Source organism: Grammomys surdaster, unplaced genomic scaffold (assembly GCF_004785775.1).
Source record: "Grammomys surdaster isolate TR1022 unplaced genomic scaffold, NIH_TR_1.0 125984, whole genome shotgun sequence".
Lineage (NCBI taxonomy): Eukaryota > Metazoa > Chordata > Mammalia > Rodentia > Muridae > Grammomys > Grammomys surdaster.
In genome coordinates, this window is record NW_021620800.1 from 2,941,604 (window position 1) to 2,963,524 (window position 21,921).

Below are 21,921 nucleotides of genomic sequence, written 5' to 3' on the forward strand. Positions count from 1 at the left end.
ATGTGCATTCCAGAACTATGACAGAAACATCTTATACATCCATGCATCATCCAGCAAGTCCTTCGCTGATGGCCTACCATGGCCAGGCCCTGCCGCTAGCATGATGAAAGGGGCAGAGGGAAAGGCACATAAACACAGACACAGCCTGAGCTGGAGTCCTCTGCAAACAAAGAGACAACACAAGCTCTAAGCAAGCATCTTGTATGGTCAGGACCATCCATCACTTGTCGTGAGAATGGACGGCAAGTGCTTTCTGGTCAGAATCTCCGAGCCACAGCGCAGAGGTGTGTCGGCCCCAGGACTGGTAAGCAGAAATGCTCTCACAGTTAACTCTTTCCTTACCTTTCTGGCGAGTGTACTGTGGTGTAGAGGAGGAAGAGGAGTCTGAAAGCCAGTCTTGCACAGAAGCATTGTCTTTTCTCACCAGCTTTTGTGACGACAGAACCTTTTGGTTATGAGAGAGGAACAAGCACGCGGGACCTGTTAGCTGCACAGATCCTCCTAACGGTTTAACTGTCTTACTTCATACAACGCCCACAGCTGTCACAATGAAAAGGGCTGCATACACTACGGCAGGAAGAGACCACAGGGCCTTGTAAAAGCCGGGCAGACAGTCAATAGAATAGCTATTGTATTTAGGCTGTGGGGAGCTTCATGTCCCGTTCTGCCTGGATGGCTTCCTCTCCACATTCCTGCAGGGTCTTGCTCAGGAAAGAGGCTGCTTCTGGCTTGCTTGGGACAGCACCCAGTGCCATTATATCTCAGCTCCGGTACTCCATGATGAAAGTGCATTGTGTGACAATAAGTGCTGGCTATCCTGGGACAGCCTCTACCTGGGCAACTGTCTAGGGCTGAGGCCAATGATGGTCACTATGTGACTCCACTGCTGATGTCATTTCCTGATGAAGTAGGATCACTTCTCCACTGTCACCATGTACGGTGGCAGAGCTACAAGGCTGTCCCTTAGAGGCACTCCCACTGGCAGAGTATGTGGGTTCAGTTCCCAGTACCCACACAGTGTCTCACAACCATCTGTAACTCCAGTTCCAGAGGATCTGACACCCTCTTTAGACCCTCTTGGGCACTGGGGACACAGGTAGTGAGCATACTTACAGGCAAAACACTCACACACATAAAATAAATACATCAAAAAAAGGAGTAAGTTATTAGGGGAAATGCATATGATTTCAAAAATCATATACACCGACACTGAACAGCAGAATCATTTGAATGAATATATTCTAATATACCCCACGTCTCCACGTACAGTAAGTTAAAAAAGCTTAGAAGTGAATGCAGAATGTCAGGAGTCCTGTAATGAGGAATGGAAGCAAGGGACAGAAAGCCTGATGAAGGCAGAGCAAGCCGTAGTGTTAGCGTGTGCCCGTGTGACAAGACTGTACCAGCCGGCAATGAGTGACCCCAGGAAAGCACAGGGTCTAGCACAGGGCTCCATGCAAGCCTCCTGACAGCTCTCGTCATGTCAGTCACGTGAGCGCACCACCCCAAATGCAGCATGTGGTCATGAGGTGCAGTGCCACGACGGGGAGCCAGCTTGGGGAAAATCTGGACAAGAAAATGTAAGGGGACAGTTGAGGTGGCAACGCCTTTATGCCCGGCATTCAGGAGGCAGAGGGAGGTGAGTGTCAGGATAGCCTGGTCTACTTAGTGAGTTTCAAACTAACCAGCTCAAGGTTACACAGTTAGATCCAATCTCAAATGAACCTCACAAAACAAATAAGCAACAACAACAACAAAAGCACACACACAAGCAAGTGTAACACATACACACACACAAGTAAGTGTAACACACACACTCACACACAAAAAACATAACACACACTCAACAGACACACACACACACACAAGCAAGCGTAACACATACACACACATAGACACACACAAGTGTAACACACACACTCACACACAAAAAACATAACACACACACTCAACAGACACACACACAAGCGTAACACACACAGACACACAGACTCACATTCACACACACTCACACAAGCAAGTATAACACACACACAAGAAAGTATAAGACACACAGAAGCAAGCATAACATACATACACACAAAATTAAACATAACACACACACACTCACATACACACATATACGAAAGCAAGCATAATACATACACTCACACACACACTAGCAAGCATAACACATATACACACACACACTACATGCACAAATAAGCATGCATAACACACACTCTCTCTCTCACACACACACACACACACACACTCACACACACTACACACAGAGATAATATACACAGCAAAAGAAGAATCCTATTACACCCTCATGAAGATATTTATCTTCGCCTTTGAAGGACTTGACTTCAAAGGATAAACCAAGAAGTTTAAGTTTTTTGCTCCATCCAGATAGACACAAGACTGAGAGCACTAGCAATGGAACAGAGCGAAGACGATGCCTGCTCACGTGTTCTAGGCAGCCTACTGTGGGTAGCAGGTGGGGAGCAGCTTGGGGATGTGGAGGTTACCTGATCCCTGTGAGGCACGGCGTATGCGGCATCTCTGCCATCTCCCACATCCTTCCAGGTGGAGGACTCCGACTCCCTGCAGCTGGTTGACACCTGTGTTTCAGCATCTTCATCCTCCCTGAGGCCTAACGTCGCAAAGGATGGTAGTGAAGTCCTTCTTGGCTCATTCTGCCAGCTTTGCCTGTGTTAGGTCATTAACGGATGACAAAAACAAGTGACTTAGCACTTTGTGCTGATATTGGAACACTTTTATTTTATTTTATTTTATTTTATTTTATTTTGAGACATGATCTCACTTCAGGCCCTGCCTCAGCCTCCCAAGTGTTGGGATTACTGGCCCACCCCACCCCACCAAGCTATTACGCACGTCTTAAATGTGCTGTCTCCAGGTCCACGGCAAAGAAGTATTGTAACAGTAAAACACATGGGAGATGAGTAACGACAGCGGCGGCTCTCCCTGCGCTGTATCCCTCTAAGTATTGCTTTATACCTGTTTTTACATACTCTGGACATACAGAACTCACTATTTTTAAAAAGATGTATTTGTATTTATATGTATATCAACATGAACAGAGGCCAGAAGGGGGCGCTGGACTCCCCTGGAGCTGGAGTTAAAGGAGATTGTGAGTGGTCTAGTGTGAGTGCTGGGAACTGAACCTGGGTAAAGCCAATGCTCTTAACCTCTGAGCCATACCTGCATCTGCTATTAGTAAGACTGTATTTATTTGTTTTTTTAGTTACAGGTATGTAGGCATAATGTTATTGTGTTTGTGTGAAAATTCAAATGCTGATTTTTGTCTCCCTGTATCTGGTTGCAATCCTTATTCTGAGAATCTCCTGTCTCAATCTTATGTAAACACCAGCTCCCCAATTGTTCCCTGATGTGGTAATAAAGAGAGCTTAACAGCCAATGACCGAGCGGGGAGAGAATAGGGCTGGACTTCCTGCCAGCCCTGGGAGAGGGAGGAAGCGGAGATTAGCAATGGGGAGAGGAAACACCATGAAAAACAAAAACCTGGAACAGAGAAAGCCATAAAATGCAAGTATTGAGTTCCAGGACAGCCAGGGCTACAAAGAGAAACCCTATCTTGAAAAAACAAAAACCAAAAAAAAAAAAAAAGGATCTCGGTGATTTTGGCTGGGAGGTAGCCAGATAAGGTTGGAGGATTAAAATAGAATAATGCTGCTCAGTTGTTGTGCCCTTAAAGCTTGATTAATAAATATAACAATACAGTTTTTAATTATTTGGGAGCTAGCTGGGTAAGAGGAAAACTGTAATACACTTATTTAAAAAACAGTAACACAGGTACGTGCGTGTGTGCCTGTGTGTAGGTAAATGCTTGTGAGTGCAGGTGCCCATGGAGGCCAGAGCATCAGATTCCTCTGGAATAGGAGCTACAGGCGGTTGTGAACTGCCTAATGTGGACACTGGAAACCAAACTTGGTCGTCTGCAAGAACAGTATATGCTGTGTGCTGTACTCTTTACTGCTGGGCTGTCTTCTCCTGACCTTGTTTCTTGTTTTTGTTTATTGAGATGATCTCACTAAGTAGCCCTGGCTGGACTGGAACCTGTTATGTAAATCAGTCAGGCCTGCCTCTGCCTTCTGTATGTTGGGATTAAAGGCATGCACCGTCACACCCAGCAACTAGTAAGATCTTACAGTCAACATTTTGAATGGTAGATTATGTATGTCTTTTTAACATATGATTAAAAGAAAAATGTTTGGCTGGGGGCATAGTTAGTGTTACAGCTTTTGCTTAGTATGTAGAAGACCTAAGACTTACCCCTAGAATGGAAAAACAACTACTTTTGTTGTTTTGCTTTTGTTCTGAGATAGTATCTCACACAGCCCAAGCCGGTCTGAAATTTACTGTATAGCCAAGGATAGCTTTGAACTCCTGATCCTTCAAGTTCCATCTCCCAAATTCTAGGACTACAGAATTCTAGGACTACACAATTCCCAGCCCCCCCAGGACCCTCTTCAAAAAATCAACTTATTTTACCTTCTAAGTTCCTAGCTTGGACGTACATGGCCATTGTCCGGGGAGCTCATGGTTTTACGTATGTGAATACCTACAACGATCCTTTAATCCCATAGGAACTGACTGGGGTGTAGGATTTGAACAAGGTTCAAAGCTGATTTGTTTTCAAATAGTCAGTTGATGTACTGAAGACCTTCCTTCTTACTGGTCTGTCCCAGGTGCCTAGCGCATTCGCAAGTGCCTCTCACCGCTGAGCCGAGCGGTTCACATTCCTGTCACTACTTAGCATTGTGCTTTAAAATATGGCAGGGTTAGCCCAGCCCTCACCTGGACTGGCATTCTTCCCTTGACGGTTTTATATCCTTTTTTCAGTTTCTTATTTTTAGTTCAATTCAATATAAATGTAATTCTTAGAAAAGGCCTTGTCTAAATCCTTGTCTCAGAACTCAAGGAACAATTATTGTCCCTGTCAGTGTCTCCTGGACACAAGTGACAGAAACCTGGTGACCACACCTCACATGGCCCCATGCACAGTGGACACAGCCATGCTGAGCCGCCCTCTACTGCTATGAGAGGACGCAGAGCCGCAACACGTCCCTACCGAAGCCTCAGCTCTGAGGTGGTGGCGTAGGGCTCGATGAAGCTGTCCTTTTCAACGTAGGAGGCATCACTCTCAGACCGGGATCTCTGGCGAGGCTGGGGAATGGCAACTGTCTGTCCAGTCAACGTGGTTGCCAGGATGGCTGCAGCCAGAGCCGACCTGTGAACAGGAACATGCCAAAGAGGCCCTGAGCAATGGGCATTCAAGCTGCAGGCTGACCAGGCAAGGGTAACCTCGTTCACTGCAGCTGCTGATTGAGACCGTGATGGCCCATCAGAATCCTCACTTACCTCTCACACTAACTGTATGATCAAATTTTAGCAGTCACTTTTTATAGCAACTGAATGATTTAAGACTTTTCCAGTCCAGTGTTCTCAATCTTCCTAATGCTTGAGACCCTTTAATGTTGTGGTGACCCCCAATCATAAATTTTGTTTTGTTTTGCTTTGTTTTTCCAGACAGGGTTTCTCTGTGTAGCCCTGGCTGTCCTGGAACTCACTCTGTAGACCAGGCTGGCCTCGAACTCAGAAATCCGCCTGCCTCTGCCTCCCAAGTGCTGGGATAAAAGGCGTGCGCCACCACTGCCCAGCTATAAATTACTTTGTTGCTACTTTACAACTTTAGTTTTGCTACTGTCATGAATTGTAATGTAAACTTGACATACAGTATGTCTGGTATGGGACCCCCAAGGAAGTCACAGTCACAACCACAGGTTGAGAACTACTGACCTAGCCAATAGGATGTCACACTAGGTTGTAACTCTACATAGTCAGACATGCAAAGCCTATATTCAAATCATTTTCTTATTAAAACAAAAGATCAGACTGGAGTAGAAGAATGAGATCCAGGAAAACTTAGGCCAGGTGTGGTAGCATACATCTTTGATCCCAGTACTTAGGGAGCAAGGCAGGCAGATCATTGGGAGTTGGAGCCAGGCTGGTCTACATAGCAAGTTCTACACAACCTGGGCTAGATAGTGAGTCCCTAACTTAAGAATATATAAATAGCCAGGTGGTGGTGGTAGATGGGTTTAATCCCAGCAATCCCAGGAGGCAGAGGCAGGTAGATCTCTGAGTTCGAGGCCAGCCTGGTCTACAGAGCAAGTTCTAGAACAGCCAGGGCAACACAGAAAAACCCCTGTCACACACACACACACACACACACACACACACACACACACACACACAAACAAACTTGTAATGATGAAAAGACACATCAACTAAACACAGGTATCTCCAGTATTACCTGGCCAGCTAGCCTAGCCCAAAAGGCAAGCTTCTGATTCAGTGAGAGATCTGTCTCAGATGAACAAGACTAAGAACAGAGGAAGACACCACCTAACAAACTGCAAACTCACATGCATATAAGCCACACAACACACATGCACACACTAAAAACCCCCACAAACCCAAAACAAGAAACCCTATAGACCGCTGAGCCCCTCCCACTGAGCCCCGCCCACCGAGCCCTGCTGTGCTACTGACCCTATTTTTCAATTTGCCCTTATCCACAGACCGGAGACCTTTACTCTTTATAAGGTCGGCTTAAGTCCAACCCTCTGCGCTCGGTTCTTGAAGCAGCTGCGCAGCTCCAGAGACAGAGTAAAAGGCGACCTTTTATCATTTACAGGCAGCCTTTTCAAACACCCAAGCTTAGAACAATGAGGACAGAGGGAGCCTGCGGACAGGGGGAGCCTGCGGATGGCGGGACCCTGCGGATGGTGGAATATATGGGAACTTCCAGGAAGGGGAATAAGACCTCCAGGTGCCTGGATGGCCAACTCCATGGAGACAGAAACACTTGTGCTTGGGACCTTTCCATCCCTAACCCTATGGATCATTACATCACATGCCTATCTGTGTCCTTTAAAACATCCTCTGTAAAGCCAGGCATGGGACACACACTTGGGAGTCTGGAGCCAGCCTGGGCTACCCGACCTCACAGAAAAACCAAAACAAAGAGTAAAACAGCCTCCATAATAAACCAATAAAACGCGCAAATTCAAGGCCAATGAAGAAGCCACATCTGTGTGGAAGACCCTGCAGGCTGACAGACTGATAGGAGAGGTAGCTAGGGAGATGGACTGCTTCAAGATCAAAAGCTGACAAGACTTCACAGCCAGTTACAACCAACCTTTGATCTGGCCTAATCTCCTTGCACCTTCGGGGAAACTCTTGGGACATATTATTGAACTTGACAGAGTAGTAGCTTCCACAAACCCCAAGAAAGTCGTAAGCACCTTACGGCCCGTCCATGCTCGGCAGCAGCCTGCTTCCAAGGCCTATGTTTTGCATCAAGTTTTCCCAAGATCTGTGAGCACACTTATCAAATCCAAGGACTTGATTGTGAGAGCACCAGCTTCCTTCCGGGTCAGAACACAGGCAGAAACACCTGGGCTGTATCTGGTATCTAAAGTGGGGGCTGGGCAGTGGGGGCAGGGCAGCGGGGGCAGGGCAGTGGGGGCTGAGCCCTCAGCCGATGGGATCTGATATAACCTTCAGTCTTAGAACTTAATTGGATTAAAGAAGACCCAGCCACTGCCCACCCAAGAATTCATTACGTCCAGATTGGCGTGTCGATTATTGTTGGGCGAGAACCCAGGAGGAGCCGAAAGGCTTTTCCTCTATAACCTCAGAACCACACTCATTAGATGCCTGGAAATTTAAAGACTCATCAAGATAATCTCTCACATGCAGCCTTCCACACAGAGCTGGCAGACGGCTCCCACAGTGAACAGCAGCAGGTAGGGCCATCCTGCCATCACAGGAGGACAGCAGCAGTGCTCACAAGCACACCCCGAAACTCTCGATAGAGAGCAGAAACGTACCTAAGGCTAAGTGAACAAGGAGTAGGTTGCCTGTGAGTGGACAGGATTGTCAAGAACGCACGATGGCAATGAGAGTCGCCCGACAGGCTCAGGACGTCGCTTACTTGTGCATGGTCACCGCTTTCAAAAACCTAGAAAGTCAGGTTTTTGACTACAAGCCTGGTAGTTAGCTCAGAACCAGGGTCCTGTTTCCAGGCAAGGGCCACTCATTTCTAGCTCAGAATAAACTACGAAGACTGACAACCAAATGCTCACTGCGGTGGGAACACAAACACAGCAGTGGGAAATGGCTCCATAATCACTTTAGAAATAAAAGGCTTTGCTTTTCTTTTTTTAAGAGGCTGGAGAGATGGCTCAGTGGTTAGGAGCACAAGAAGCTCTTCCAGGGGATGCAGGTTTGGTTCTGAATACCCACAAGGTAGCTCACAGCCATCTGTAACTCCAGTCCCAGGGGACAGAACACCTTCTTCTCACTTCTGAGGGCACAAGCAGGCATGTTGTACACAGACACATATGCAAACAAAACACTCATAAAAACAAGGTCTCGACGGGCAGTGGTGGTGCACGCCTTTAATCCCAGCACTTGGGAGGCAGAGGCAGGTGGATTTCTGAGTTCGAGGCCAGCCTGGTCTACAGAGTGAGTTCCAGGACAGCCAGGGCTACACAGAGAAACCCTGTCTTGAAAAACTAAAATAAATAAATAAATATATAAATAAATAAAAACAAGGTCTCACTATGTAGCTCAGGCTAGCCTAGGACAATCAATCCTCTTGCATCAGCTTCCTGAGTGCTGGAATTACAAGGGTATGCAACTAAGCTCTTAAAAAAAATTATTACTTTTAATTATGTGTATCTAACGTTGGCCTCTGTGTAGGTATGTGCAGAGTAAGTACAGGTGCCCAAGAAGACCAGAAAGGTTGGAGCCGGAGTTACAAGCCACTGTGAGCTGTCCCATGTAGTTGCTGGGAACTGAACCTGGGTCCTCCGCAAGGGTAATGCATGCTCTTATCAGATGAGCCATCTCTACAGGCCTACCTTCCTGCCAGTGGGGCTACTGCCATGACATTCTAAGCAGTGATCAATAACTGAACCTCACAGGTGACCCAAAACAGGGATGACCACAAGGCCCTCTCACGGTGTCACTGAGAGGGTGGGGGAGACACTGCTTCTTCAGTACCCACTAGGCTACTTGGCACAGAGTGACCACTAATAAATGGCTCTCTAGGTGATGGACTCTGCTGCAGGCAAAATCAAACACTGTGACACCACAGAGTTCTTTCCTCCCCTAGTGGTGAGGATGGAATCCCGGAGCGTCACGTGTGCTGGGCAAATGCTGAGTCGTCAAGTCTAGTCCCAGCCCTTCAGAGTTCTAATCAAACGCACAGAATATACCAGTACCAAAGATCACATAGAGAGCGGCCTTCTAAAGTGGACTTAGCTCTTATTGATAACTAATAACCAAACCAATGTACAGATTGAAAACAGAGCAGTGGACTGAAGAGACAGCTCGGCGAGTTAAAGAACGCGCGCTGTTCTTGCAGAGGATCTGATTTGGTTGCACCTACACTGGGTGGCTCACAGCAGCTCCAGGGACCCAATGTCCTCTTCTAGATTCCAAGGGTACCCACATCAAAGTACACACACACACACACAAATGCCCACATACATACACATACAAAGGCATATACACATAGTTTCTAATTTTTGTTTTTGTTTTTCTTCTCTGTAGTCCTAGCTGTCCTGGAACTCGCTCTGTACTCCAGGCTGACCTCGAACTCCTCTACCTGCCTCTGTCTCCTGAGTGCTCAGATTAAAGGAGTGTGCCACCACCGCCCGGCTACCTATAAAAATGTAAAGGACAACAACAAAAAAATCAGACTAGCTAGGCATGGTGGCTCATACTCTTGATAGGCTGAGGCAGGAGGACTGCTTTGAATGCAAAGTCAGGCTGGGCCACAAAGCAAGACCCTATAGAAAACAAACAAAACAAATCTCAAGTTTTCTTTTTTTTGTTTTGTTTTGTTTTTCCGAGACAGGGTTTCTCTGTGTAGCCCTGGCTGTCCTGGAACTCACTCTGTAGACCAGGCTAGCCTCGAGCTCTCGAACTCAGAAATCCGCCTGCCTCTGCCTCCAAAGTGCTGGGATTAAAGGCGTGCGCCACCACCGCCCGGCAAGTCTCAAGTTTTCAAGTGTCTAAAATCTTGGCAGATATAGACAGTGGTCCCAGGAATGAAGAGAGAGTTGGCTGGCTGCTACACCGAGCACTAGGCGGTCAGGAACACTAGTTCCTGGAAGGGAATATGTTCCTTCCGTTTAATACAAAGTAGTTTGTTGTTGTTTTAATGCAGAATTGTATCTAGAAAGACATTTTTGCGCAGTTCTCCTAAAAGTGCCGTTAGCCTGGAAGGACACTAAGCTGAGATGCAGAGTACATGTTTAGCATGCACAGGCCGTGGCTTCCACTCCCAGGAAGAAAAGAGGGAGGGAGGGAGGGAGGGAGGGATAGAGGGAGGGAGGGAGGGAGGAAGAAAGGAAGGGTGGATTAACTTAAACTTGGTGCTCTATACTTAACAGGCACCAACTGCATCCAATCCTGAAATCCGAGATCCTCCCCTGAAGGTATCAGACCCCAAGCAAGTCCACAGATGCTCAGAGAAGCCAGATCAAGTGCATCACGGAGCAGAGGTAAACACCGCAGAGGGCCTTAGTCTAGCCCTCTACTAGTGGCCTCTTGGCCAGTGTGATCGGTTCCAGGGTTCAGGGCTTGATGGTCAAGCGTGGGGGTGACCCTCGGTGCTGCTCATCTTGAGACTTACCTGGGCCTCTCTGGAGAAGGGTTGGGGCTTCGGGGAGGGGGTGTGCGTGGCACAGCTGGCTTCGGAGCAATGCTGGCTGCAGGGAGGAAGCCATGGATGATGTGGTTCTGCACAAATGAAACCCAAGGCAGGTCACTGGGTGGAGGAAATCACCTGGCTCCTGTGCCACCATCACCTCCCAAGCTGAGGCCATGCCGGGGATCCCTCTACCCTGCTGCTGTTCCCAATCCCTGTTGGTGAGGCAAGCACACTCACTGGGGCACACCATCACGGCTGGCTTTCCTGCTCACCACGGCTTTCCTGACTGATTTCAATTGCCAACTGAACTGGGTTAGTTCACACCTAGTGCGTTGTGAAGCACACCTTTGGGTATCTGTGGAAGGTCTTTTCCAAAGAGGATTAACTAACTGAGCTGGTCTGATGTACCCTAAATATGAGGAGAACCAACTCCTTGGGGTAGGAGTCTCAGACTGACGAGAAAGGGAAAGAGGAGAGAAGGAAGATCAGCTGGGCACCCGTTCTTCTGTCTACGCTTCCTGGGCTGCACATGCCTGCCACCATGGAGCCAACCACTGCCACACCCTCCCCCCACTCTGATGGACTGTGTCCCCTCAAAACCATGAGCCAAAATAAAGCTCTTTTCCCATCAGCTGCTTCTTGTCAGGTCTCAGCGAGAAAAGTAATCAATACACTGACCATTCATTACCTTCCAGGCTTCCAACACACAGCACTGTCCTCAGTGACTCATGTCACCCAGGTCTTCCTGCTCCCGAGCAACAGGTGCCTTTCTTATCCTTATCAACCCTGGCACTCTAACGCTGAGTATAATGACTCATCTCACAGGAGGAGCCTGACTCCTGGTGGCTCACCGCAAAGCTGCACAGTAAGGAGGGCGAGCTCCTACTTATGATGAAAGTCAGAGGGGACGCCACCCCACTTTGATGAACTGGGTGGAGGGGGGGTCTCTCAAGTTTCTGAACCCTGTGCAGTCTGTTTTCTGGGCACCAGCCACTCACACCCACTAGACGCAGGATGCCATGAGTGACGATGAAGACGCGCTGTCTTCAGCCCACTCTATGGTGGGAAAACACTCACACGGTCGAAACAGAACGCAGAATTATGAAAAAAATGTCAAGGGACAAGAAAAATCAAAATAGCCTAAGGAAATACGAGCTGTTGCCCCATGCCTGCTTCATCCGGGACCACTGTGCACTGAGCTGGACCGGAGGGAGAGAAGCCTAGCAGGGCACAGGTGAGTGCAGGGCAGGATCGTGGTGGGCAATGAGTGCACGTGCAATGAACAAGTCCAGGAACAGCTTTGGAGAACTGGTTCATTTATTTGGGGGGTGGGTATTTATGCCCATGGGAAGGTGGCCAGGGTCTCTGGGGCAAGTATTATGTGGCCATGGATGGGCAAGGGCAAGGGTGTTAGAAGACGCTTCATTTACATACTCAGGGTCTGTAGTGGGGAGGAGGGATGGGAGACCTTATACAGTTAACCAAGGAGTGAAACCTGATACCTGTCAGGGTAATAAACTGGTGGTGGGAAGAGGCGGCTTTATTGCCTTTGTGGCACCAGATTGGGAGTAGGAAGCTACTCAACTCCTGGGAGACATCATTATACCTTTTCTTCATAACCCTGGGACATTACTGTCCCACCAAGGGTTCCTGTAGGGTTTTTTGCCTTTCTTTCTTTCTTTTTTTTTTTAAACATTTACTTATTTTATGTGTGTGAATGTTTTGTCTGCATATATGTATGGATACCACGTGCAAGCGTGAGTCTGTGGAGGTTCAGAAGAGGACATCAGGTCTCCTAGGCATGGTGTCTTGGATGGTTGTGAGCCAGCATGTGGGTTTTGGAAGTTGAACCCATGTCCTCTGCAAGAGCCAACATGTGCCCTTAACCACTGAGCCATCCCTCCAGCCCTCCATTGAAACCAGCAAGGAAACTTCAAGTTTTTCCCTAGGGAAAAAGGCACGGAGGCATTGAGAATGGGTTTTCAAAGACCTCTGTACTGGAAAAGGAGCACCATGAACTCAGGAACTGACAAAACACCAATGGCAGGCGACTTAGACCAGGAAAAGAAGACACAAGGAATCTGTGGGTCGTCTCAGTTTATTCTTGGGGGCTGGAGAAATGGCTCAGTGGTTAAGAGCATGTTACCAACACCAATGCCGGGTGACTCACAACTGCCTGTAACTGCACCTTGAGGGAATCCAGTGCCTTTGGCTTCTACAGGCAAGTGCCCAAACTCACACTTGAGACACACATAATTAAAATCAATCTTTCTTAAAAGGCTATTAAATCGAGAATATAACTCGGTGACTTAACTGCTTGCCTAGTGACCAAAAGGGCCTGGAATAGTGACTTTCTCTCGACCTTGAGACTGGGTCTCACTGTGTAGCTTTGACTAGTTTGGAACTCACTGTGTAGTTCAGACTGGCCTTGAACTCACAGGGGTCTGCCTACCTCTGCCTCCAGAGTACTGAGATTAAAGGTGTATGCTATACTCTTCCTGGCTTAAAGGCCCTGAAATGGAGTCATAGCACCACAAAATATAGTTGGCACAATGAACAGATTGTAGTGAGAGGAATGGGGTATGTGCCCATAGATTGCTGGAGTCGAGATCCTAGAGAAATCCTAGAAAAATGAGTAAGAAGTCACGTGTGCTGGTGTAAGTCTGTAATCTCAGCCCTCAGGAGGCAGAGGCAAGAGGGCTGTGGGGAGTCACACAGGAAGACCCCGTTTCAAAACCAAAACCAAACAGAAGAAATATAAACCAGCAAGCCACCAGGGAATGAAACTAGGAAGATCCTACATTGGCACATAGCGACACAGAGGCTTTTAGAAGACCTGGAAGAATACACCCAGGCAGAAGGAACAGAAAATGTCAGTGTGTCTGGCTAGTGAGTGTGGCATGATCAGATCTGTGCTTTTCAAAGTTTCAGTCACTGCTCTATGTACAGCAAATCTCGGGGACCTCAGAGATGAAAACGGAGAACCTAGGAAACATCTGATTAGGAAGCAGTCCAGGTAGATAGAAGCCAGGTCAGAGTGGATAAGGTAAGATCCGATGGGCAGACCCGAAGGACCTGCCAAAGCCTGTAGGTACTGCAGGGTGCAGGGAGGGACCAAGTAGGACTTCCCTACGGGGACATCCGGCCATGTCACAGTTTTCAACAAGACAGGAATGAACTCCCAGCCAAGGGGAGAATCCTGACAAGGAGGTCGAGATTCCTGTCTGTGGCGGACTCTGGACATGAAGGATTCTTTGGAACACGAAGTCTGGGTTTCTGAAACTTAATGGTCCCTGATAGTGTTGCCCCCTCACTCCTACCTCAGGTCTTAAAAACTGCACAGGGTGGGCTGAAGAGATGGCTCAGTGGTTAAGCCCATTGTCTGCTCTTCCAGAGGTCTTGAGTTCAATTCCCAGCAACCACATGGTGGCTCACAACCATCTATCTGTAATGGGATCTGTAAAGCGCCCTTTCCTTCTATGCTGGCACACATCCAGATAGAACACTCATATAAATAAGTAAATCTTTGTTTTTTTAAAAAAACCGCACACGAAGGCCTGGAATTACTCACGAACTGGCTCCGGCGGTTCCTGCGGAAGCTGAGGAGCATCCTGGCTGAGGGCTGGGGACAGGAGCCCGGCGCTGGACTGGCTGGAAGATAGCCCCGCAGCCCGCACAGCTCCCCGCAGCTTAGCTCCCGCGGACCCCCGACTTTAAAACAAACACGTCTCACATTGGCTCTGTTCTGAGTCTCAGCCAATCAGAGTCAATTTTACTGCCACCCGTTGCTCTTGACAACCCAGCAAGGCGTCATTCAAATTCCAGCCATTCAAACGGCAGGCTGAGCCTTCCGTTCCCTTATTGGCTGTGGTAGACGCCAATCCTTTACACATCACCCAATCAAACGCAGGATAGGGCGGTCAGAATTTTAAAGAGGGCTCCTGGGCTGTAGGAACCCGGAAGTGGCGGGGCGTCTGGGGACGTTCACAGAGGTTCTAGACCCCGGAGCAGTGAGCTTCCCTGCCGTTGTAGCCCCTGACAGGGACCGAATAGAGGAGCCACCATAAGCGCCCTGTTAGAGCTAAGGGAGGTGCTTACAAAGAGGGACGGAGTCACTAAAACAGAAGTCTCCTGGTTTTAGCCTGGGGTGGTGGCGCCCGGCTGTCATTCTAGTACTCGGGCTGCTGAGTTCAAGTCAAGCTTGAGCTAGTAGTCAACTATCCGTACAGAGAGAGCCAAGCTTTGATAATAAGACCCAATCATGTTTTGAAAATAAATAAATACATTTCTTGAATTCAGACGTCGGTTGAAGTAGTTCAATGCCTGAAAAGCCACTCTACAGATCCCGCAGAGAGGTCCGGACTTCGTGTAGAACTGTGTGCAACAGCGCCTGCTCTAGTGAAATCTTGCATTTTCCTCATTAGACCAAAAAGCACGGATGGAAAGGAACCCCTCTGGTGGTACAGGTCCGGTCCACGTGCCACTGGGGCATATTGTGGCTAATGAAAAATGGCGCGGGTCCCAACTGGCTCAGGAGATGCAAGGTCAGTGGTCTATCTTCTACTCCTTACTTCCCAGCACGTTAAAAGAGGGAGAGAAATGCTGATTATGGTGTTGTTCTTTTGCAATCTCAGCACTCCTAGACCGAAGCAAGAGAATCATTGAGTTGGAGACCAGCCTGGGCTACATAGCAAATTCAAGGACAGCTTGGGCTATGAGAGCTCGTCTCAAAATAATTACATAGACTAACATAAAAGGAGACTAGAGAGATAGCGCAATGGTTAAGAGAACTGGCTGGTCTTGCAGAGGATCTCGGTTTAATTCCCAGCAACTACATGGTGGCTCAGGGGATCAGACTCCTCCCTCTTCTGGTCTTTGGGGGCACTAGGCTCACACGTGTGCACAGACATATGCAAGCAAAATTTACATATAAATCTTTGGGTTTTATTTTATTTTATTAAAAAGGAGGCTTAAGCCAGGTGGTGGTGGGTCACACCTTTAATTCCAGCCACTTGGGAGGCAGAGGCAGAAGGATCTCTTGAGTTCAAGGCCAGCCTGATCTACAGAGTGAGTTCTAGAACAACCAGGGCTACATAGAGAAACCCTGTCTCAAACCACCAAAAAAGCGGAGTGGGAACTAGAGATGGCTAGATCCCCACCATCTCCATTGGGCTTCTCCTTACTGCCTGTAATTCCAATTCCAGAGGATTTGATGCCCTCTCATGGCCTCTCAGGGTATCTGTGGGCACACAGACACACACATATTTTTAAAATGAGTCTTCGCACAAAAATTACCTTTTACCTGTTGCTGCCTTGTTATATGGAATTTCTAAAAAACTCATTTTCTTGTCTGTTTTTCTAGGAAAAGTTAGACTCATTTTTGAGGAGGGTCTGGCATCAGCAGATTTTTACCTGTCTAGCAAATCTTGTATTCTCTATATCACTGAAGCAGATTTGGTAGCCGGGCATGGCTACAGAAAGAGACTTGCTCGCTTTAGAAACGTAAGTACCGAATTAGAGGCACTAAACTCTAGCATCCCCTCTCACCAGCTGTCCCAAGCACTGAGGGATAGCTTTCTGAACTTCAAAAGGAGCTGTTGTTACCAGACCTTACTCTTTTCTTTTGAAGTCTGCACATCTTCAAGGGATTGTAATAGTTGAAAAAACCCAGATGAGTGAACAGTACTTCCCGGCAGTCCAGAAGTTCACTGTGCTAGACCTTGGGATGGTGCTGCTTCCAGTGGCGAGCCAGTCGGAAGCATCCTGCCTCATTATCCAGTTGGTAAGTACCAGACTTCTCCGTTATAATATCCCATCCAGAAGACGCTCAGTTTGCCTCAGATCCAGACTTACCAAAGCTGCCTTTATTATAATGGTGTCGGTTTCTCAAAATAATTTTCTTTTTTAATTTTGTTTTGTTTGTTTTGTGAGAAGGGTTTTTTTCCATGTAGACCGGGCTGGCCTCACAGAGATCCTCCTACCCTTGATTCCCAAGTGCTAGGACTAAAGGTGTGCGATACCACACCAGACTTCAAAATAAATTTTGACACAGGGTCCCGTGTAGCTGAGATCGCAGGCATGTGTCACCACCCTGGGCTTTAGGCAGTGCTGGAGGTTGAACCCAGGACTTACTCTGCATGCAAGGAAACACTCTGCCAGCCAATGAGATCTCCATCTGGTTTCTTGAAACTTTCGTGTATAACAAAGGCTGTAAGTCAGAGCTCTGATTTTGGCCTCCAGACTGAACAGATGCAATCACCACTATCCTGCATTTGTACTGGGCAAAATGGCACTTGGCAGCCCCTTTGTCCCATTCACACATGACATTATTTAAGTGGCAGCATTTCTTCATTTGTTTTTTTGTGCCCACTCCCCATTCCTGCCTCACCCCGTAAGGCCTGTGGAGCCCAGACTGTCCTTGAACTCCTGATCCTCCTGCTTCTACTTCCCAGGTCACAGGCATTTCTGACGCCATGCCTAAGATTCAGTACTTCTGTGTATAGGCTTAATGCATTTATCTCTTTGCAACAAATAAACAAACAACTAAAAATAAAAAAAACCTGGGGCTGGGGGATGGCCCAGCATTTGAAACACTTCCTACGCAAGCACGAGAACCTGGGTTTGATGCCCCACCCCCACCCCATCTGAAAATGCTATACATGATGACACACACCTGTAATTCCACCCCTGGGGAGAGAGAGAGGCAGAGAGATACCTGTGGCTTGCTAGCCAGCCAGTCTGCCTAGCCTGACCAACCAGCTACAGGCAAGGAGAGACCCTGTTTCAAACCACGTGGTGTGCTTGGAGCCCAAGGAACACACAAGGTTGACCTCCGGTCCCCATATGCACACAAACGTGTATTCCTGTGTGAATCCACACACCCAACAAAAACAAACGGTGCTGGCTTCCTTTCCTTTGCTCTGTTCCCGAGTTTTCAGGCTGTTTGCTCTTTACCCTTTCCTAGGGAGCTTGTCTGCTCTTCATCCCAGTCTCACTGTGTAGCCCAGAGTGGCTTACAGGCCACTTACTTTGTAGCCCAGGCTGACTTCTAACTTGTAATGCTTCCTGAGTGCCGGGAGTATAGGTGCTATGCCGTGTCCAGTGCTCCTGGGAAGTGTTTTAAGAACAGTGTCATGGGCTGGCAAGTTGTGCAGTGGGTAAAGGCAGTTGCCACCCGGGGCTCTGAGTTCAATCCCTGGAGTCCATATGGTGGAAGAAGACTCTCTTCCCAGATCGTCTCCTGACCTCTACATTCATGCTGTGGTACATACATGTCTCCCCCAAATAACGTAAACTAGCATTTCCACCCACGACAAACCCCAATAAAAATTCACAAAAGTCAAACAAATAAAATGCATAAATAAATTATTGTCCGGAGGCAAGCTCATGGAACATGCCTACAGTTCCAGCCTCTGAGAGCCAGGAGGATCATAACTTTGAGGCTATCCTGGGCTGGGCTACATTACTTATATATAAACTGAATGACATGGAACAACTGTCCTAAGGGGCTAGGGAAGTGACACAGTAAGTAAGCCACACAGACACGGGGGACCAGAGCTCATGTAAAAAGCCCACTGGGGAGGTGAAAACAGCAAGATCCTTAGTCTTTCTACCTTGCAGAGCTCGGGGTTTACTAAGAATCCCCACCCCCAGACATGCACACGTGCACTGCAGCATGCATGTGTACATACATAAACTACACACACACACACACACACACACACACACACACACACACACACACACCTTTTTTAACTACCTGTCCACCAGAGGGCGCTCACACCCTTTCCCTTTAATTTTCCCATTCAGGTTCAAGAGCAAACCAGAGAGCCCAGCAAGAACCCTTTCCTCAGGAAAAAGCGCTCCATGCTTTCTGAGTTGTCTCTTGTTCAAACTGTGCAGCAGATCCCAGGGGTTGGGAAGGTTAAGGCCCCCCTTCTGCTCCAGAAGTTTCTAAGCATCCAGCAACTGAGTAACGCCTCCATCCAGGAACTGGAGGAGGTGGTGGGACACGCAGTAGCACAGCAAATCCACACCTTCTTCACCCAGCCTAAGCGACAGCAGCCCTGCAGCTGACATTTCCCTTCAGACTATAAACTACAGCGTCCGGTTTTCATATTTAAAAAGCAAGAAAAAAAAACCATTCTCCTCTCAGTGGCAACAGGCTAAAGATAAGGAGAAGACGGATGAGGCCCCTCCTCATTGTCTGTCCGGGGCAGTGACCTTGTGGGCCTTGGGGAGGGGTGTCTCGGGTGGCACTGGCCACTTTCTGCTTAAGATGAAGAGGATCTCACAGGGATCATCCAGAGAGTTTCTCAGCAGCAGCCAGCTAGAGCAGATTTGTACAAGTCACTTTGCCCTTCGTGTGTCACTGAGAGGGTCCAGGTGTCAGATGTGAGGGTCTAGCACTGAATAGAGAGAGTGCCCCTGTTCCCAGTGTCATGGCCACAGCCCAGGTCTTCTCCGCACATGTCAGGTACCTGTGCTCTGGTGTTTCTGGCAGGGTCAACAAACGCCTTTCCTCCCTCATAACCCCTTCCTCCCTTCTCAACACAGGAAAACTATTCTGTGCTTTGCATGATGTGGAAGAAGTAATTAGGATGAAATAAAAAAAAAATTAACTCAAACAATGAACATGACTTTATTTAAATATTTACATAAACACAGCCCCAGGGATAGTGGGTACACTTTCCTTAAGATCTCAAGATATTGCACAATAGAAAAATATTTAAATCCGTGTTACTTCTCTAAGATCCACAGGCTATACCCTTAAGCAAATCACTTAAACTGTGTCAACCGTGACTCGGAAAAAAGTCACAGTGTCATCCAACCTATAGCCCCAAAGTCAAGTTGGTAGATACATCTTACAAAGTCAAGTAGGGGTTTCAACTTGAGTAAGTTTACGTCTTCACCTTGTAAACTGTGAAACTACTACTGAAACCAAGACTCCTAAAACACATAGTTACATACCTCCTACGTTAAACAAAAAGAGTGACGTTTTGAGTATCAAACAGCATATTATCTACCCTGTAGACAGTATCTCCTAACACTGCCATTGTGTTAGCTACTGGTCAGTATGACTGAGGGAAGCGGCTCCTGGAGGAAGGGAAGGCAGAGTTGGCACTAGACTTTATCTGGGAAAGAGCAGTCAAATGATACAGGAATGACAGGAGATGGTACTATTTTCATCTCATGAATTCCCAAGTACTTAAAGCAGCCTGTTTCGGTTTTATTTGAGACAGGGTCTTTATGTAGCCCCAGCTGTCCTGGAACTCACTATGTAGACCAGGCTGGCGTCAAACTCACAGAAATCCAGGCAGCCTGGTTTTAGGAACCTCCCTCCATTCAAGAGCCACTTGAACTTGAGGTTAAGGAATCACTATTATCCAAATCTAAACACTCAGATAGTACCAAAGAAGGTGGTCCCAATTCATCTCTCACAGTGCCTGGGTACCATCACAGCCATTGAGAACAGCCATAGCAGCCGCTGGGCGGTGGCGGCACACACCTTTAGTCCTAGCACTCGAGAGGCAGAGGCAGGTGGATCTCTGAGTTCGAGGCCAGCCTGGTCTACAAGGCAACTTCTAGGACAGGGAGGGCTACACAGAGAAAACCGGAAAACAACAACAACAACAACAACCAAAAAAAAACAGTTAAAGCATCCAGGCTCTTCTATGCCCCTACTTTAGAATAAATAACTGCAGCAGTGTGAAAATCCCCAAGTGGCTGGGTTTCTCACCGATTTCTAGAGGTCTCTCTCTCACGTTCACAACAAGCACATCAGAGTTTGCACGCTGAGAGGATGGGGTTGAAGAACATTCCCATCAAGGCATGGGTGTTTAGACAGCCGTGGCAGCCGTGGAGTGACCTGTCGTGGCTCCTCTCTTCAGTACAGAGAGCTGTCAGAGTTGAGCAGGCTGAAGGGAGTCGGGAGCTTCTTCTTGTTTTGCGACCTTGCCAGGCCAACCTCAGGGAGGCACAGAGTGCTGGCCGACTTCTGTCTGTTTTTACTGGTGCCCCAACTCAAGAAGGAGAGCTTTTTTGAGATCTTCTTGGTCTTGTCAGCTTTGTCGTCATCGTCCATGGACAGGCATATCATGGAGTACGTTTTCTGCATCCCCACAGAGTAGGTGGCACACTTATTATGCTGTTTGTGAGGAAGGAAGAAGGAAAGCGAGGCATTACTAGACAGTAACGCTGGGCAAATCTGGTCCAGGCGGAGTTCGGAAGCAGGAGGATTAGAACTTTAAGACCAGTCTTGGCTACTCGGTTGGAGGTCAACCTGAGTCTCAGCAGATGTTGTACTAAGAACCCAAAAGTTTGAAGCTCACACTGTACACAACATCCTTTCTGAAGGAAGGGTGATGGAGGGCTGGTGAGATAGCCCAGTGGGTAAAGGTGCTTGCTACAAAGCCCGGTGACCTGAACCCCGTCCTCTGAACCTACCCGATAGAAAGAAAAAATGGCTCCTATGAGTCATCCTGTGACCTCTGCATGCACACTTACGGTACACTCACACAAATGTGTAAATCAGGTTGATACCATCTAAAACTTGGGTGACGGATGCTCTCACAGAATTATGCCCTGAAAAGTTAGGTCGGGGGGAAGATGGCTCAGTAGGTAAAGGCATTCATGTAAGGATGGAGAGAACTGACCGATTCCTACAGGCTGTCCCCTGACCTCTACGTGTGCTCCATGGAACACACGCCCAATAAATAAACCAGACTTAAAACTCTGTAAAGCATAGACATGGGCAGCGTGTGCTATACATCTTAGCGCTCAGGATGCCGAGGGAGGGGGATGGAGAGCTGTTTGATTTTTAATAACAGGGAACAATAAAGGAAGGATATTTATGGTGATTCCCCTTATGCGCTGGCTAGTTTTATGTCAACTTGATCCAGGCTAGAGTCATTGGAGAAGAGGGAACCTCAGTGTGGTCTTATCTCCATAAGACCAGGCTGTAGGCAAGCCTGTGGGGCATTCTCTTTCCCAGCGCAGTGTGGGTGGTACAATTCCTGGTCTGATGTCCTTGGGATCTATAAGAAAGCAGACTGAGAAGGCCAGGGGGAGGAAGCCAGTAAGCAGCACCCCTCCGTGGCCTCTCCATCAGTTCCTGCCTGCAGCTTCCTGCCCCGTTTAAGATCCTGTCCTGACTTCCTTTG

General features: G+C 47.8%; 3 protein-coding genes across 4 annotated transcripts in view; 1 reads left to right on the forward strand and 2 right to left on the reverse strand.

Annotated features, from left to right (window-relative positions):
• Cep89 (centrosomal protein 89) overlaps positions 1-14,455 on the reverse strand; it is a 50,804-nt gene extending 36,349 nt beyond the window's left edge. For both annotated transcript variants that reach the window (XM_028754190.1, XM_028754189.1), the window contains exons 1-5: positions 14,331-14,455; positions 10,742-10,848; positions 5,099-5,257; positions 2,514-2,694; positions 343-445 (exon numbers count right to left, since the gene is read on the reverse strand). In XM_028754190.1, coding sequence (XP_028610023.1) covers positions 343-445; positions 2,514-2,694; positions 5,099-5,257; positions 10,742-10,848; positions 14,331-14,369 — 589 coding nt within the window. In that variant the 5' untranslated portion in view covers positions 14,370-14,455. The remainder of the gene's footprint in view (positions 1-342; positions 446-2,513; positions 2,695-5,098; positions 5,258-10,741; positions 10,849-14,330) is intronic.
• Positions 14,456-14,718: 263 nt separating this feature from the next.
• Faap24 (FA core complex associated protein 24) lies at positions 14,719-19,386 on the forward strand. Its single transcript, XM_028754197.1, has 4 exons — positions 14,719-15,303; positions 16,122-16,261; positions 16,389-16,541; positions 18,569-19,386. Exons 1-4 carry the CDS (start codon positions 15,198-15,200, stop codon positions 18,833-18,835), a joined length of 666 nt encoding a protein of 221 aa, XP_028610030.1. The 5' UTR covers positions 14,719-15,197; the 3' UTR covers positions 18,836-19,386.
• Positions 19,377-21,921, reverse strand: part of Rhpn2 (rhophilin Rho GTPase binding protein 2) — a 59,627-nt gene continuing 57,082 nt past the window's right edge. Inside the window, exon 15 of the mRNA XM_028754196.1 lies at positions 19,377-20,906. Within this exon, the coding sequence (XP_028610029.1) occupies positions 20,646-20,906 (261 nt within the window). The 3' untranslated portion in view covers positions 19,377-20,645. The remainder of the gene's footprint in view (positions 20,907-21,921) is intronic.

Coding starts and splice junctions, on each gene's coding strand:
- Faap24 (XM_028754197.1), top strand. CDS start 15,198: ATGGAAAGGAACCCCTCTGGTGGTACAGGTCCGGTCCACGTGCCACTG. Junction 15,304..16,121: donor ACTGGCTCAGGAGATGCAAG/GTCAGTGGTCTA, acceptor CTGTTTTTCTAG/GAAAAGTTAGACTCATTTTT. Junction 16,542..18,568: donor CCTGCCTCATTATCCAGTTG/GTAAGTACCAGA, acceptor TTTCCCATTCAG/GTTCAAGAGCAAACCAGAGA.